General features: G+C 37.9%; 2 protein-coding genes across 8 annotated transcripts; one reads left to right on the forward strand and one right to left on the reverse strand.

Annotated features, from left to right (window-relative positions):
- Positions 1-1,166: 1,166 nt before the first annotated feature.
- Positions 1,167-8,821, forward strand: LOC120077751 (protein CHROMATIN REMODELING 8). 6 transcript variants are annotated; one of them, XM_039031743.1, is made up of 8 exons: positions 1,167-1,243; positions 1,518-1,664; positions 1,938-2,468; positions 2,614-3,037; positions 3,566-4,433; positions 4,794-5,403; positions 5,699-6,163; positions 7,819-8,821. In XM_039031743.1, the coding sequence occupies exons 2-8, from the start codon at positions 1,575-1,577 to the stop codon at positions 8,497-8,499; spliced, it is 3,669 nt and encodes a 1,222-aa protein (XP_038887671.1). In that variant the 5' UTR covers positions 1,167-1,243; positions 1,518-1,574; the 3' UTR covers positions 8,500-8,821. The 6 variants fall into 6 exon arrangements, with proteins under 6 accessions (XP_038887671.1, XP_038887670.1, XP_038887674.1 ...); XM_039031742.1 differs by having other exon boundaries at positions 1,172-1,411; XM_039031746.1 differs by lacking the exons at positions 1,167-1,243; positions 1,518-1,664 and having other exon boundaries at positions 2,326-2,529.
- Positions 8,822-10,076: 1,255 nt separating this feature from the next.
- Positions 10,077-12,379, reverse strand: LOC120078787 (uncharacterized protein At1g03900). Of its 2 annotated transcripts, none has more exons than XM_039033100.1 (3): positions 11,645-12,379; positions 10,964-11,203; positions 10,077-10,439 (listed from the first exon to the last, which is right to left on the reverse strand). In XM_039033100.1, exons 1-3 carry the CDS (start codon positions 12,149-12,151, stop codon positions 10,377-10,379), a joined length of 810 nt encoding a protein of 269 aa, XP_038889028.1. In that variant the 5' UTR covers positions 12,152-12,379; the 3' UTR covers positions 10,077-10,376. The 2 variants fall into 2 exon arrangements, with proteins under 2 accessions (XP_038889028.1, XP_038889027.1); XM_039033099.1 differs by having other exon boundaries at positions 10,919-11,203; positions 11,645-12,377.
- Positions 12,380-17,984: the final 5,605 nt, after the last annotated feature.

Consider the following 17,984-nt stretch of genomic DNA (forward strand, 5'->3'; position numbering starts at 1 on the left):
ACCGCTGGTTTGATATATATTTGTGTTTCCTAAGAGGTGCTAATAATATTTGTTGAAGTCTATATCTAATATTCTTCTAGTGGATTGATGGAGTCTATGTCATGATGTTTTCATGCCTCAACAACATGAGAGTGATGATTGTGATACGTCCGTGTGTAAAATTTTCAAATAAGATGTAATTGAGTCCAAATGGACACCATAATACAAGATAAGATGATATATACTCGTAGACAATATGTCATTTAAATTTGGACAAATAGAGCATTGTTTTAGAAATTTGTAAGCTTTTATGTATTTAATGGTTCAAGTGATGAAACTCTATAGTTGGCCTTATATATAAATAAGTAGTTTGTGCTACGTAAAACATGCAAAATACACTCAATTTTCAGCCGGATTCATGCATGTAAATGCCAATTCTCGAGCGGGATCATGCAAAACATACAAAATGCATACAATTTTCGGTCGGGGTTCATCCAAAGCATACAAAATGAACACAATTCTCGGCCAGGTTCATGCATGTAGGTGCTAATTCCCGAACGGGTTCATGCAAAACATACAAAATGCACACAATTCTCTGCCAGGTAATTTCAACCCATTTCTATCGAATCTGGTGAAACCTGACCAGGTATTTTAAAAAAAAGTTAAGTTTTTTTTTTTGCCTTTTCTTATTTTTTTTGTTTATTATTATTTTTAATTTTGAAATACACTTCTTTAAAATTTTTTAAAATTTTCAAATGGTCGTCCCATATTCTCATATCCCTGATCGGGTCCACACTGTGTCCCTCCTCTAATCAAGTCAAATAGCAACTTTTCATTTTAAAGATAATTTGGTGAAGAGAATTTTTTGAGAATATAATTTTTTTATTGTGAGTTGTAAAACAATTAATTTGGTAGAGAATTTAGTCTGAATATATATATTTGTTGTAGATGGTATAATAATTAATTTTATAGGTTGGTTGTTAAATTTAATAGCGAGAATTTAATAAAGAATGGTATAAGAATAATTTTACATAAAATTTTTTCCATGCTTGGGTAAAAAAACAAATTGTTTTTGAAAAAGGAGGTCAACATACAAAGTCGAACGCCACAAGCACAGAAGCGTGCACAAGAAGTTTAAATAAATTAATATTTTTTTAAGAAGAAAAGTAAATTAATAAAATTATTAAATTAAATTAAAATAAAAGCTGAAGAACTGGTAAAAAATCGCAGCCAGTCGGAGGCGGTGCCGGACCTTAGGTCTCAGGTAATCTCGCAATCCTTCCGATTAACGGGGAAGAAATCGGATTCCTTCCCTTGTCTCTCCGATTCCCTATTTGACAGAGATTTCTCCATCCGATTTTGTGTATAATTTTTGCTGTTTTCGATTTGGAGTTAGTTCTCCTCTGGTTGCTTCACCGCGCTTCCAATTCAGGTTTCAACTTGGTCTCATTGTTCGGATTGAATATTTTAGGTGCGAAGCTTTGGCGACTATGGGAGTGAATGTGTTGAATTTGATGCGCTTTAGTTTTGTTTGGTAGGTTTGGGTTATTGGCTGCACAATGCAATGTGTTGGGTGACACAACGTATTTGATTTGATGGAGGAAGAGGAGGATCGGATTTTGCTGAACAGCTTGGGTGTGACATCTGCTAATCCCGAGGATATAGAGCGGGACTTGCTAGAGAAGGTAATGGCGGGAGTTCTTTTGCATAATTCGTGATTTTAAGTTTTGTATTGGCGTGCAGTTATTTTACTGTTGTTTGTAATGGTTTTGGCCATTTGAATTACCTTTTAGCTTGGTTTAGATTAGACAAGAATGTCTGCTGTCGGTTTAGTACGGGAAAATTTGAAGTATTACATGAAATTGAACTCAGTCAGCAATTCTCTTTGGTTTCAACTGGAAATCAGTTATAAACTTGTTGCAGTTAACATCATTGAATGATTTGTGTTTGAATTGCAGGCAAAAAAGAATAGTGAGAATAGTGTTGAAGTTGGAGCGATTGCAGAGGAAAACGTTTGTGATAAGTTGGATAGCACTGATTCACCTTCTGCCAGCCATGTGCAGCTCTATCAGAAGCTTAGGGCTGTAGAATATGAAATAGATGCTGTTGCATCAACAGTGGAACCGGGGAAGAAACTTGAAAGAAATGAAGAACATTCTTACGTTGGCACCGATTCCCAGGAGCATGGGCGTGAAGTGGATGGTGTTTCAGCTTCTGCAGATGGCCTTCAGCATGCAATAGCAGTTGACAGGCTAAGAAGCCTGAAGAAAACCCAACAGCAGTTGAAGAAAGAACTTTCTCATTTGAATGACAAACACGCCAAGACAATATTGGAGATAGTCAAGGACAGATCAAAACCTAAGAGAAAGTCTAAAGAGGTTAAGAAATCAGTAAACAATGGAGAAAAGAGGTTGAAAGTTGTGTCATTTGATGAAGATAATGATTTTGATGCAGCTTTGGATGCAGCCACTGTGGGCTTTGTTGAAACAGTGAGTTAAGCTGTTTTCAAATGCTGTACTCTGTAAGATGCTTAACAAGTCTTATGTACATGTAAATTGAAATATGCTTCTATATTTGACATTGAAAAAAAAAAAAAAAATTCAACAGGTGAGTAACTTTCATTCTTTGTCTTAGGAAAGAGATGAGTTGGTACGGAAGGGAATTTTAACACCATTTCACAAGTTAAAGGGCTTTGAACGCCGTCTTCAAAATCCAGGGCAATCAAGTCTTCAAAACCCCAGGGGATCAAGGTGTGAAGTAAAGACGGAAGAAGAGGAACACGATGACTTTGCTTCTGACAGTGTCGCTAGAGCCCTCCAGTCAATGTCAGTGGCTGCACAAGCTCGGCCAACCACTAAATTGCTTGATCCAGAAGCTTTGCCGAAGCTTGATCCACCAACTCATCCTTTCTACAGGTTAAAAAAACTTGCAAAGGTTCCCCTATCTGCAGAAGACAAAGCTACAAAGAAAATAAAATGCAAAAAACCTAGACGGCCTTTGCCAGATAAAAAATATAGAAGACGAATTGCCATGGAGGAAAGAGATGAGGAAGCTGCTGGTACGTCTTGTAATTAGCTTGTGGTTGTTCTACCGCTTATTCTCTCCAAGTTCATGTTGCAGCTTCCTTGATTCAGTTGTATCTTTTACATGATGTTAACATCTAAGTTCTTAACCTTGTCAACTAATCATATAAAATATACTTTTCTGGCTTCTTCTCTAGTTGCTATCTTCTCAATGGTCAAAGAAGGCCACGTATTCAGATGCTTGCAAACTATGAGAAAAATTTCATGGATCTACCGGAGTTTGTTAGTTGAGAAAATTTTCTTCATGTTGTTCTTATTTTGATACTTACATGCAAGAAGTCATGTTGTTATTAACATATATCTTATTAAGTTGAAAACTTGTTGTAATAGAGCATTGATCTGTGAGAAAACCTTACTGTTCTTAGTTCTTCATCGTGGAATGTTTTACTGAATGGGTATGCCATTGATTGTTAGTTCTATTACATATTTACATACATCATCTTTAGCAATGGATCTTTTACGAAGAACATTTTTGTGTTCCTGATGTGTTATTCATGTTGCAGAGAATATGTCAGATGGTTTGCCTACATCAAGTTTTGAAAGAGAAGATTCAGGAGATTTAGAAGATGATGTTAATGAACCTTCTTCTGTAACACTTGAAGGCGGGCTGAAAATTCCTCATAGCATATTTGATCAGCTTTTTGATTACCAAAAAGTTGGGGTGCAGTGGTTATGGGAATTGCATTGCCAAAGGGCAGGTGGAATTATTGGAGATGAGATGGGCCTCGGAAAGACAGTCCAGGTCTTGGCCTTTTTAGGTGCATTACATTTCAGTAACATTTATAAACCAAGCATCATTGTCTGCCCTGTTACACTAGTTAGACAGTGGAAGAGGGAGGCACGGAAATGGTGCCCAGGACTTCTGGCAGAAATCCTACATGATTCTGCTCATGATCCCACTTATAAGAAGATGCAAGAAAAATCTGATGGAAGTGATGAAAGTGAAGATTCAGAGGAAAGTGATTATAGGAAGAACTCACAGTCCAAAGGCTCAAAAAAATGGGATTCCTTGATAAACCGTGTTTGGGGTTCAGAGTCGGGTTTGCTCATTACCACCTATGAACAACTACGACTGTTAGGCGAGAAGTTGCTTGACATTGAGTGGGGTTATGCAATCCTGGATGAAGGACATCGTATTCGAAATCCAAATGCTGAAGTCACTTTAGTTTGCAAGCAGCTACAGACAGTACACCGCATAATAATGACTGGCTCTCCAATTCAGAACAAATTGACCGAGTTGTGGTCCTTGTTTGATTTTGTTTTCCCTGGGAAGCTGGGGGTGTTGCCTGTATTTGAAGCAGAGTTTGCAGTTCCTATATCAGTTGGTGGCTATGCTAATGCCTCTCCATTGCAAGTATCAACTGCATATAGGTAAATGTTCTGAAATTTTTGTGAACATTCGCGGTCTTATTTTTATTATTTTCCCTCACTTCTCTCTTTTCTTGGAAATGTGTAGAATTGGTAAGTGTATTTTGTTTTTTCCTAGTTAAAAGATTCAAGTGAAGAGTTGAATCTTTGACCTTTAGGAGAGGTTATTAAGGTTACTGTTGTGCTTGGTTTACTAGTTGAGCTATGATCAAGTTGAGAGTTTATGAGGTGGTTTTATCATGGTGGAATGTTAAAAATGTTTTAATAAAAGGTTGGATGGGGGTAGTGCTTGGTCTTGTGGTTCTCCCTCCCTCTTCCTTCAGTAGCTGAACGTCACCAACCTTTGAAGTTCTCACTATGCAGGTGTGCTGTCGTTCTTCGTGACTTGATTATGCCCTATCTTCTTAGAAGGATGAAAGCGGATGTAAATGCTCATTTGCCAAAGAAGACTGAACACGTTCTCTTCTGCAGCCTTACTTTTGAGCAACGTTCTGTGTATAGAGCATTCCTTGCAAGCTCTGAAGTGGAAAGTATTTTGGATGGGAATAGAAATTCTCTTTCTGGAATTGATGTAATGCGTAAAATTTGCAACCATCCAGATCTACTCGAGAGAGACCATGCTTTTCAGAATCCTGACTATGGGAATCCTGAACGTAGTGGAAAAATGAAGGTGGTTGAGGAAGTGCTGAAGGTCTGGAAGGAGCAAGGTCACCGGGTTCTTCTTTTCGCTCAGACCCAACAGATGCTTGACATTTTAGAGAGATTTCTGGTTGGAGGTGGTTATACTTATAGGAGGATGGATGGTGGTACTCCCGTCAAACAGAGAATGGCCTTGATTGACGAATTCAATAATTCCTATGAAGTGTTTGTTTTTATTTTAACTACCAAGGTTGGTGGTCTGGGAACCAACTTAACTGGAGCAGATAGGGTGATAATCTTTGACCCCGATTGGAATCCATCGACTGACATGCAGGTAATAAATATATCACGTTTCTGTTTTTCTACTTTATTCTATTGAACTAGTTGTTTCATACCTGTCCGGAAAATTTTGATTGAGGTTCTTCACTTTGTTTAAACCTGGAAAACTACGTTGAATTACTGTACTGCGCCTCTTGCAGTTTAGTAGGCAGCATCTTTTATAATTTTTCCTGTTTATTACAATATTATGGAAGATTTTTCTTCGTATTCTCTGCTACATGGCGATAACTTTACATTATTATATTTGAGCCATTTGAATCTAATTTAGTCATTAATTCTTCCCGTTACAGGCTAGGGAGCGTGCTTGGCGTATTGGTCAACAGCGGGATGTAACAGTGTATAGATTGATCACTCGTGGAACTATAGAGGAGAAAGTGTACCATCGACAGATATATAAGCATTTTCTCACTAATAAGATACTAAAGAACCCACAGCAGAAAAGGTTCTTTAAGGCTAGAGACATGAAGGATCTCTTTACACTGAACGAGGATGGGATGAATGGATCAACAGAAACATCAACTATTTTCAGTCAGTTGACTGATAGTGTAAATGTTGTTGGTGTTCAGAAAAATGAGAAGGATGAGCAAAAATCTGGCAGTGGCTCAGTATTGTATGCAGACTCTGCTGATGAAAACCTATGCAAATCAGAGATTGAAACTTCTGGAAGGAATGGTTCCGTAGAGATGGGCCAGGGTGGTGGAGCAGACGAGGACACAAATATCTTGAAGAGCCTTTTTGATGCGAATGGTATTCATGTAAGTCTCATCCTTTTTTATATCCACATAAGCATTTTCATGTCTATTGTTGATAGGTGTTATCGTGAGATCAAAATACACAAGGATTCTCATTATTCTATAGATTAGAGTTCAATATTTATAGGCATACATGAAAGTCCTAAATTAAGAATTGTAAAATGACGATAAAAGACGAGACTGATAAGCTCCTATATTTGCACAAATATACGAAGGAACCAAAACACAGTCGGACTATATTGAAATGTAAATGTAAATGAGTACAACTTGCAAGATAGCCAAGTAATTTGAGGTACTTGGATCCTCCCTCTTGAAATCTCTCTCAAATCCTAATTCTTTCACCAATATATTACTTAACTTTCTTCTTTTCCGTTCCCACTCTTTATAACCAAATACTATAATAACCTCCTTAAGTAATAACTAATGTACCCTTAATATCCTAATAATACCCTAATAACATGCCTATTATTGTGGGCCCCTAAAACAGGCCTTGTCCTCAAGGTGTGGTTAAATAGAACAACAATAAAAATTGGATACTAAGCAAAGTAATGTTTTCTAATTTTTATTTTATATATATATACCGTTGCTAAACAATCCTTCAGAAACTTGAAATCTGGGTTTGTGCGTTGACTATAGGCAGATGGTGGCGAGTGGGTGGTGAATGCCAAGACAAAGGCTAGGGTGTGCAGGAACACGTGAAAAGAAAAATAAAGAAGAATCTGAAAGAAAGTTATTTATGGGAGAATAGGTCTGTGTGGGCTGGAATTAATGAATGGGATAAATCTTGTTATCTTTTAGGGGATATTTGGGCAAAAGAGTGAAGTTTAGTTTGAAAAGTTGTTTAGTTATGGGGTCCAAGTCCATAGTGGAAGGAGTTAATAAATAGTGGAATGGATGTTTTCTTATTGTGGGGCCCAAAATAGGTTTAAGAACTCTTTGGACCAAACAAGAAGTGGAGTTAAGTGGTTGTTTTTCAACAACTCCACTTCTCCCAACTCCTACCCTTTAAGCCAAACATGCCCTAAAAGCCTGGAAGGGCCAATACGACTTACAAGGGTTCTTGGCCTGGGCCTTTCTTAAGTGGTTGTTTTTCATTTGTGGCCCACAACTCTGTGACTCTTTCCCTTAACTTTTCTTCCTTCGTTTTCTTTTTACTTGTGTCGATGCACACCCTTGGCTTTGTCTTGGTTTGCATCCAAGTTGCCACCATCTGCCAATTGTCATCGGCCAAGCATAAGTTTCAGGTTTTTGAAGGATTGTTTACTGATGTGAATGCAGTCATTAAAAGAAGAAAAAAGAAACGGAAGGAACTATAGTTTGCAGATTATTGTTTTGTTTAAACACATCTTGAGGACAATGTATGTTTTAGGGGCCAGCAGTGACAGACATGTTATTAGGATATTATGGGTGTGAGTAATTAATTAGGAGGTTTTTATGGTATTCAGTCAGACATAGAGGGCGAGAGAAGGGAGAAAGTTGGGAAATATTTTGGTAAGTGAATTGGGGCTTGCGAGAGATCTAAAGAGGGGAGAGGCTAAGTACTTCGAATTCCTTAACTATCTTGTAAGTTCCAATCATTTACATTTGTATTTCAATATGGTTTGATTGGGTTTTGGTTTATTTCCTGCTGTTTGCTTTACATCCTTCTTAATATGCAGAGCGCTGTTAATCATGATATCATTGTTAATGCTGATGATGGGGAGAAGATACGGCTAGAGGAGCAAGCTTCTCAAGTTGCACGTAGAGCAGCCGAAGCATTGCGTCAGTCTAGAATGCTGCGAAGTAACGAGAGCATCTCAGTTCCAACATGGACTGGAAAAGCTGGAACTGCTGGTGCACCATCGTCTGTGCGTCGGAAGTTTGGTTCAACTGTTAACTCTCTAGTAAACAACAATTCCAAATCCTCAGATGAAGTATCTAGAAACGGAACTAGCCATTTAAATGGCTATGCTGCTGGAGCATCTTGTGGAAAGGCCTTATCTTCAGCAGAGCTGCTGGCTAAAATCCGAGGAAACCAAGAAAGAGCAATCAGCGCTGGGCTTGAACATCAGACAACTCCTTCAAGTAGTTCAAATAATGTAAGAGTTGCTGGTATTGGTTCTTCTCGGTCGTCGAAGAACTTATCTGTAGTACAACCCGAAGTATTGATTCGTCAGATTTGTACATTTATTCATCAAAGAGGTGGAACCACTGATTCAGCCAGTATTGTACAGCATTTTAAGGACAGGATACCCTCAAATGATTTGCCCTTGTTTAAGAATCTGCTGAAAGAGATAGCAATATTAGAGAAAAGCCCTAGTGGTTCATTCTGGGTTCTGAAGCCAGAGTATAAACAGTAATCTAAGCCACAATTAGTCATTTACTTCCATTGCATCAATGCCGTTTCCACTTCTGACTTGGAATTTTGTTTAGGCTAAATTACAAATCATCTGAACTTTGTTTTTGTTTAAGCTACCATTGGAGTAGTAATATGAATGAATCTTGAACGAACATTGAGACGGTCACATTGTTCCAAGTTTCTATCATGTCATTCCAAGTCTCGATGTTCGTTCGATATTTAAGTAGATTTCTACTCCAAGTATAGTTTAGAAACCTTTATAAGATCAATGATACTATTATAACGTCCAAAAGAATAAAATTCCAAAATAAAGTTCAAGGATATTTTTTTTTTGTTGTAATTTAGTCTCCTTTATGGCGTTTTTATTTTACTTGTCTAGATTCTTCCATTCTTGGTGTCCTTTTTTACCAGCCAAGCTGCAGCTTAACTGACAATGATACCGTGTACAGCTATTCTGAAACAGATTGTCAATAATTCAATTTGTAGAGTCCTTGATTTATGGATTGGTAGTCATTTTTCAAGCTGTAGATGGATTTATTTATAGCAATTCTAATCTTTCTTCAGTTCACGAAAGACTTGGGGACTTGCCAAGCTGTGTAGAAAACCTTTTGAAGGCTTTCGCAAACTCATTTTGTCATTCAACATTTTTTTTTAAAAAATTATTATAGCCTATGGTATTCTTTATTAGGTTCCAGTTCAACACACTGAAATTGCCTCCCAGTCGGATGTTGAGAACATTCGAGTTTAATGACATAAAAGAGAATATATTCATTATAGCCCTTGAAGGAAAAAATTATTCGACATTTGTAGGTAGATTTAAAAATATTCATGATGCCTCTTCATAACAATTAGATATATTTATAATTTTGAAATATTTTTTTTCCATCTCTTCTACATTTAATGAACAGTCATTTCAATGACTTCTATCATAGACTCCCCTTCACTTCATAACTATTTTTTTATCTGTAAAAATACAACTCGTATGACCATATAACATTTTAGTTTGATATCAAAAGTTAGATAACTGATTTTTAAAAATTTGTTTTCATTTGTTTAACTCGTCACTCACTCAAATTGTAACCACTACACTCTAACAAATCTCTCTAAATAACAGTTATATTATCATTAATAGTATCTTAATATTCTCAATGTTATCCTGTTAATATTTTAACATGAAATAATCATCACTTGTTGGAAATGGAGGGATGACAAAAGAATACATGGTTATAAGACATCGACATTATTTTAATCTAAAATTCTGGTTAAATAATTTTTTCCGTATGTAAAATGAAAAATATTGTTCAAATTTAAGGAAATTTGTTACATGATAAAATTGACAGACTAATTAGAGATTAAATGTAATTACAAACTAAGAAGATTTTAATGCTTAATTTTGGTGATCTCATGGTAAAAGTTAAAATTGTTATAAATTTAAAAGATAGAGTCAATATGAATCAAAGTTCAAATTGTTTTTTTCAACCTAAAATTTGTCTTTACTGAGGCAATTTGTATTTTGATATAAATCAGCTCAATGAGGCCTACCACTTTCCATTATATAGTATACACGAGGCATGCAAATTTGCAAGGACATTCTTTTATGAGTTGAATTACAAAATGAAATCAAGCCAATCAAGAACAGAAACACAAGGCCGTGGATTTAAAATAGGCTAAAGAGACAACTCAAGATCAATAAGGAAAATAACTGGAGAAGTATAGATATGTATTCCAAAGATTATTTTCCAATATGGTAATATAACTTGTAACTTCCCTTTCACCTTTTTTTCCTCCCCTCTCATTTCACCCTCAAGATGAGCAAAAAATGAAGATAACATCAAACTAAGACTTTCTGTTTTAATAACAAACACCAGCTTACATTGATCAGAATGCTGCCCATCCTGATGCTGCTGCCTTTGTTGAACCTGGTGCAGAAGGAAGATTTCTCTGCAAACGTGATTCAAACACGAGTTAAAATTGTGATAGCTTGTTTTTCGACACAAGGATACACACACCCGTACGAAAATACAAGCTACCTATGTTCTAAGAGAATCTAAAGAATAGGGATCAATATCGGATTTATATTTCAAATGCTTGGGCTATAAGCTTACACCAGGCACTATTCTTGAAGTTGGCCTAGCAAATATAAGGGCAAGCTTCAACACAAATGCCTAAGATAGTAGTGAATTCTAATCACAAAGGAGAGAAACCAATACTTGAGTCTAATCGAACTTAGTAATGAGTTTCCTTAAACTAATCTAGATTTAAATGGGTTATGCATAAAGGACAGAAGAACCATAATATGTAAGCTAAAGGGGCAATTTATACTAGTCACTTAAGAATACCATTATCCCCATCAAATATGTTTCTCTGAATCACAGGTATAACGGAACGAATTAACAAACAACTAACAGCAGACATTGTACCTCAAGTTGGGAAAGATCTGATAAAGGGTCGCTTGCATTGCTTACATTGTCCTTTTTTCCTTCATGACCGACATCACGGCATGTGCTGGCGGATAACTTCCGCACAGCTGGATCGTTTGGAGGGGGTGGAAGAGGAGTACTGATTTTCCTAGCTCCAGTTGGTGGTGGAGCAAGACTTAGAGTTTTTGGCTTTCCAGAACCAGACCCCGACAGGCCAGCAGCTGAGAGCATACCAGTTCCACTAGATGGTTTATGCTTCACATTGATTCGAATTGTTTCACCTTCCTATCATCCAGTCCATGGTAAAGAAACACAATTACAATGACAATATAAAACGTTTATAATTTTACAACTACTAAATCATAGTAATTACTTAATAGGTAACAGTTTGCTTGATTAGTTAGTTGAGGATTCTTTGTTTTAATGCTTTTGTATTCTTTCATTCTCCTCTCAATGAAAGCTACTAAATCATAGTAATTACTCACTAGGTATTAGTTTACTTGATTAATCGTGGGCTTTCGTATTTTTTGTATACTTTTGTATCCTTACAACACCATTATCGCAGCCAGAGGTTTGGCCTGCCAAATGAGTAATTCTATACTATTCGATGTAAACAATTCGCTCTCCTAATAGTTAGATCAGAGGATTCATTAATCAAATCAGTTCATAGTCAAGAACCCATCAGATTTAAATATCAGAAGTCCATCAAAATCCGGGGAAGTGTACCTTCAATCTGTGATTCACAGCAGGATGGATATCAATTTGGCTCTCTTCATTAGCATCGCCGCCGCTACTTCCGCCACTAGCCGGATCCTTCTCAAGATCCCTCCTAACGTACTTCTCATGGTCAGACAATGCCACATTGAAATCAAAAGCTTCATTTCGTTCGGCAAAACCTAACCCTACAAAAGCGTGCTTACCCCGGCCATCCTCGATCTTCAAAACGAAGTATCGAGAAGAGTCAAGAACGGTCTCAACGGAGTTCTCCCGCTGACCAGGATTAACAAAACAAGCAGCAAAGAGTTCGCCGGAGTTGGGATCTTCCAATCGGATCTCACATCGGTCCTTACAGGACACAACTCGAAGGCGGCCGGACCAGATCTTGTCGGATTGTAGCCACTCACCACACTTGCAGCCACCGGATGTGGTTCGAGGAGGAATTTTGTAGACGGAAACCTCACGAACGACAAGGAGAGTGTGCTCGAAGGTCTCATCGTCCTCCTCAAACGACATGGCGAATTTCTGGGAATGTGAGATCGATTGAGAAGAAAGCTTGAGGATTTCTTCAAAGAGATGGAATTTGGGGAAATGGGTTCTTCAAAAAATTGAATTTATTGAAGGAATTAAAGGTGAGATTTGAGAAGAAAGCATTAGAAACAGAAAAGATGCAAAACACAGACGTGGCTTTGAAGAATTGTGTTCATCCAGAGGTCAACTCTACTGTGTCATACCCCCATTTTACTCATTTGCCCTCTTTGGATGTCCCAAAAATACCAACAAACACGGATCAATTTTAAATGATAAGCTCCAAGCTTTTTTTTTTAATACAAAAAATATTTTAAAATATTTACATTTTATAGTAAAAAGTTTTAAAATGTTTGCATTTTTAGAACTCTTGCTATAAAGTGTAAAAATGTTTTAGATTTTTTTATTTATAAGATTTTTTTCCTTCTTAAATTATCTTTTTAGTTCTCGACTTTTGAAGAATATATACGTCGAGCGTCTATGTTTTAAAAATATATAATTTAATTTTGGAGTTTTTAAAGTACATTTAAAGGTCTACTTTTAAAAATTTGAAATTAAAAAAATAAAAATTGAAAAACTATCTCTTCCCTCAAATTATTTCTTAAACTTATTTTTCTTAATATATAATTATTTAAAATAATAAAAAAAATAATAATCTAGAGTTCTAGTAAATATATTCTTAAAAACTTGGGACTAAAAAATTATATTTTGAAAACCTAGGAACTAAAGGGACATGTTCTATAAAATTCGGAGACTGAAAAATGTATATTTTGAAAATTTAGGGACCAAAAAGGTATTTTCATGTAGAGTAATTTTGTAAGAAAATATATTTCGCTAATGAATAAGTTATCCTTCATTTGGATCCACTCTCATAAATAAACTAATTTTGATGATTTGTTAGTATTTTATAGCTATTTGTACTTTTAAAATTATTTCAAAATCACCTAAATAAAATCATTCTAAGATCTTACCAAATTAGCTACAAAAATCATCATGTAATTATTTTTAATAAATAGAGAAAAAAAAGAAGACAAGAAAATGAAAAATCACTCAAGATTATTGAAAAATTGATACTAAGGGTGTTTTATGTCACAATTCAAACAACCTAGACGACTCAATCTATAATGTAATTGTTGAATTGAGTTAGATTTTTTTTTTCTTGATTTAGATTGATCAATATTTTTCAAGAATCAAATTTCATGTAAAAGTAGTTTAACATTCTTTTTTATCAAATTTTTTTCTTATAAAAATCAAACTACTTTTGACTTTCCAAAAATTTAAAAATGTGTTTCTAAATTTTTGTTTGTAAAAGATGGTTATATTTTAACTGAATATTACCAATTTTACAACGAAAATAAATGAAACTTCGATATACATACATTTTGAGCATATACAGAGATAAAAGAAAAAAGAAAAAATGGACTAAAAAATGTGATAATTGGAACTTCAAAAGAGTCTATCCACGATGAATGTTCAAGTTAAATTGGCGCTAAAATTTATGTTATCAAGTACACACAGTAAGCTCGTGTTCAACTCAATTACACCTATAATTAGAATAAAACCTTGAATATCATCGCTTTGATGTTAGTTATTATTGAATCAACAAACATCTAAGGTCATTTGTGTAATGAACTTTTTATATTAGAAGGTTTCAAAGGATTTGCAAATCTATTTTCAATCAGAAGGGGATGGAGACTTAGCTTCTAATGTCTTTGGAAACGTTTTCATGGTGAGCCATTGCCTTGAGTTTATAAAGCCATTATACCTTTTTTTAAAATTAAAAAAAAAATTAGCATAGGTGATATTATTATACAACAATAAGGGGATCCCACAGCATGGGATCAAGGCATCAAAGCAACAAAGCACAAACAAAAACAGGACTCAACTGAAACAAAGCTGAAACAAAAGCAAACAACACCGTCCACCTGGGAGAAAAACAAAGAAAAGGAAACAAAACCCCACAACCTAGGGCCAACAACAAAACAAAGAATATCAACAAGAACAAAAAGAGGAAAAACATCCATAAACGCACTAGATAAGACCAAGAAGATCAGCTCGCCAGGAAGCAACGTGAGCATGAACCGTAGAGACTATAATGTGAAACAGAGCAGACACTGTCCTCGGATTACCCCGATGAAATCGCCAATTACGCTCCTACTAAATGTAGTAGATGGAAGCACACCAGAAGACACGGAACAACTTACTATGCACCTCCTTACCTAACCCCACTCGGCAAACCCAAGACAACTTAACATCCCAACCCACAACCCGATGAGACGAACCCAACTGACGCAACACACCTAACCGCACCTCTCTCCCAAACCCACACTAAAAATAATAGATGATCCTGCGACTCCACAACTCCCCCACACAGAAGACACCCCTCTCCGACAACACATCCCAACTCCTCAACCAATCCCGTATACCTAACCTGTCCTCACAGCTAACCACACACAGAAGGAATGACGCGGAATACCACCCCTAGACCATAAAAGACCTGCCTAAGACACCCTAGGACGACGAAGGCACAAACTTCACTAGCAATAGAAAATCGACCACTAGCACCTGGCACCCAAACCTAATAATCCTCCCCTCTCATCCTGGGCCCCACTGCCTGAATAAAACCTCAGATCTCGAGCAACTCCCATGACATTATAGGCCACCTCCAACCTCTCTCACCATCCATAAACTCCGACAACCACGTCTCCATATTACTCTCTGCATCATAGACCACCGTAGCCCCATATGAATCCATAATCACACCCCCCAGCAACCAAGGATCCCATCAAACAAAACATGACCTTCCATCACCCACTATCAAACAAACCAGGTGCTTGAATATATCTCTCCAACGCAAGATAGCCCTCAAGCACTAAGACCTCCCAACCTCACCGAACAACCCACAAAGACCACCCACACAAAACATACGCCTCTATCCACACCACCCATAAAGAGCCTGATTTAATTAAAAGAAGCCAGAGCAGCTTCATAATAGAAACCTAATTCCATGAAGCCACATGTTTCATACCCAACCCATCTTCACCCTTTGGCAAGCACACCTTATCTCATGCCACCCACGCACCACCCAACTCTCCACACTGCCCTTCCATAAATAACTACGCAACAGATGATCAACCTCATGAGTTATACACGCAGGCAACACGAAGATGCTACACTAAAACACCTGAAAGGACTGTAAGACAGACCTGACAAGCCGTAACCTCCTAGCAAAAGAGAGGGATTGAGCCGCCAGCTTTTAATACGAGTTGTAATCCTCTGTATCAAAAGCGCACAATCTACAACCCTCAACTGACCAACCAATAAAGGTAACCCCAGATACCTAATAGGCATCGAACCAAGAGAGACACCCATATACCTGTCTCTTATACACATCTAGATGTGTATAAGAGACAGACGTAACAGATGATCAACCTCATGAGTTACACACGCAGGCAACACGAAGATGCTACACTAAAACACCTGAAAGGACTGTAAGACAGACCTAACAAGCTGTAACCTCCCAGCAAAGGAGAGCTGTCTCTTATACACATCTAGATGTGTATAAGAGACAGCCCAACAGATGATCAACCTCATGAGTTATACACGCAGGCAACACGAAGATGCTACACTAAAACACCTGAAAGGACTGTAAGACAGACCTAACAAGTTGTAACCCTGTCTCTTATACACATCTAGATGTGTATAAGAGACAGCAACTAACCCAGACAACCCTGCAAAATCAAGACCTGCCTCACAAACTCCAAAGAATCTCTCTCAGCTGCATAGAAAATCATCAAATCATTTGCAAAACCCAAATGAGTCAGGCCTACATGCTCAAACCGATCATGGAACCTAAACTACATAGGAGGCTTATTCAACAACTTGGACAGAACCTCCATCACCACCACAAACAAAAAAGGAGACAATGGATCCCCCTACCTCAACCCCTTCCTACAGAGAAAACCCCCTCGAAGGAACCATTAATCATCATAGAGAGCGTAGGTGAAGTAACACAAGCCCTCACCTAACTAATAAACTGAAGGGGCGTACCTATAGCAATCAACACACCAAACAGAAAATCCCAATTGACCGAATCATACGCCTTCTAAAGATCAACTTTCAACACACAACGTGACTTCCCTCTGCCCACCTTATAGCCCCCTACAAGCTCATGACATAATAAAATGTTATAAAAAATCGACCTACTAGGGACAAACGCAGGCTGGTTACCACTAATGAAATCATCCCCAACCACTCCAACAACTCTATAAAAATCCACTGAAAACCCATCAGGCCCAGGAGCCTTCTCAGATTTCAACAAGAATAAAGTCTTCTGAATCTTATCCCGACTCACTGGGCGACCAAGCGCCTCCACCCCCTCCGCGGACCAGCTAAACTGCACAATATCCTCAATTCGGGCAGTAAGATCCCTATACCCCACATGTTGAGACCTCAAACTACTATGAAAGAAATCCACTGCCACCCCCGACAGCACCATCTGGCGAGTCCCCTCAGCATCCACAACTGAGAATAAACCACTGCAACTACGGCGAGAACGGACATAACGATGAAAAACGCCATGTTCATTAACTCCAGCCACCTTACCCTAGCCTTCTGCCGGAGCGACTCCTCCTCCAATCTAGCCACTGACCAGAATACCTCAGTGGCCCGAGCTGCCTTCGCACACACCGACTCTGAAAAAGGATCCCTCTCCAACTCAACCTGAGCAGCCTCCATAACCTGCCTAGCAACCAGCACCTCATCAGATAACATAGAGATACGTCTACTAAACGAGGCACGTAAAATTCTCTTTACTGCCTTCAAATTTTGCACGAAGCTAACCATAGGGGACACATCCTCCGACCTTCTCCACGCTGACCTAATAGTATCAATAAAGCCGTATGCCTCCGCCCAATGAGTAAAATAGCGAAACGTATGAGGTGACCTACTCCTTGTTTCCCCTGTAGACACCAGAAGAGGGCTATGATCGGTAATCCCTCATTGCCCAACCCTAACCTCCAAATACGGAAAAACCACCTTCCATGCCTCATTAGTCAAGCAGCGATCCAACCGACGTAAGATACCATTCCCCTAAACTTTACTAGTCCAATTAAATCAGTTACCTATCACCCTCATCTCAACCAGATCCGCCTCCAACAACGCCCCATCAAACTCCTCCATCTCCCTCAAGCTAGGGCAACCATAAAGATCGTCTGAACTACTACAAATAGCATTAAAATCACCCATAACAAATCCAGGAAGCTGCCATGAGGCACACACATCAATCAATTGGGTCCACAAGTTCTGCCTATCACTCACATTATTAAAGGCATACACAACATCAATATGTACCCTAGCACTAGATACAATATCCACCAAAGTTCCAAAAATGAACTGATCCCCACTAACATCCAGAATAAAATCATAGACACTATTCCGCCACATCACCCAGATCCTCCCAACTCCCCTCACACTGTAGCTACTCACATAACTCCAAGCATCACCAAACCTACCCACCACTATACCGAAGTTTTCGTGGTGAACCCTCGTCTTAAGAAAACAGCAGAAAGTAACAGAGAAGGACAGAAAATCCGCCACCACCCTACACTTGACTGGGTCATTCAACCCCCTAACATTCTAGGATCACTAGATCATGAAACTTGCAAGAAGTCACACCTACCACCTCCTACTAGGCTTTTACCCGAACATTCAAACATTCTATCCAAAACAGACAACAAATCAGGATCAGACTGCACTAATGCCAGTGCCAACGATTCTCCCCTTTTATCATTCAATACATCAAACTGATTACGATCATCAA

The sequence above is a fragment of the Benincasa hispida genome, chromosome 5 (assembly GCF_009727055.1).
Source record: "Benincasa hispida cultivar B227 chromosome 5, ASM972705v1, whole genome shotgun sequence".
Classification (NCBI taxonomy): domain Eukaryota; kingdom Viridiplantae; phylum Streptophyta; class Magnoliopsida; order Cucurbitales; family Cucurbitaceae; genus Benincasa; species Benincasa hispida.

Coding starts and splice junctions, on each gene's coding strand:
- LOC120078787 (XM_039033099.1), bottom strand. CDS start 12,151: ATGTCGTTTGAGGAGGACGATGAGACCTTCGAGCACACTCTCCTTGTC. Junction 11,204..11,644: donor CTGTGAATCACAGATTGAAG/GTACACTTCCCC, acceptor ACTGGATGATAG/GAAGGTGAAACAATTCGAAT. Junction 10,440..10,918: donor CAGATCTTTCCCAACTTGAG/GTACAATGTCTG, acceptor TCACGTTTGCAG/AGAAATCTTCCTTCTGCACC.
- LOC120077751 (XM_039031743.1), top strand. CDS start 1,575: ATGGAGGAAGAGGAGGATCGGATTTTGCTGAACAGCTTGGGTGTGACA. Junction 1,665..1,937: donor AGCGGGACTTGCTAGAGAAG/GTAATGGCGGGA, acceptor TTTGAATTGCAG/GCAAAAAAGAATAGTGAGAA. Junction 3,038..3,565: donor AAGAGATGAGGAAGCTGCTG/GTACGTCTTGTA, acceptor TTCATGTTGCAG/AGAATATGTCAGATGGTTTG.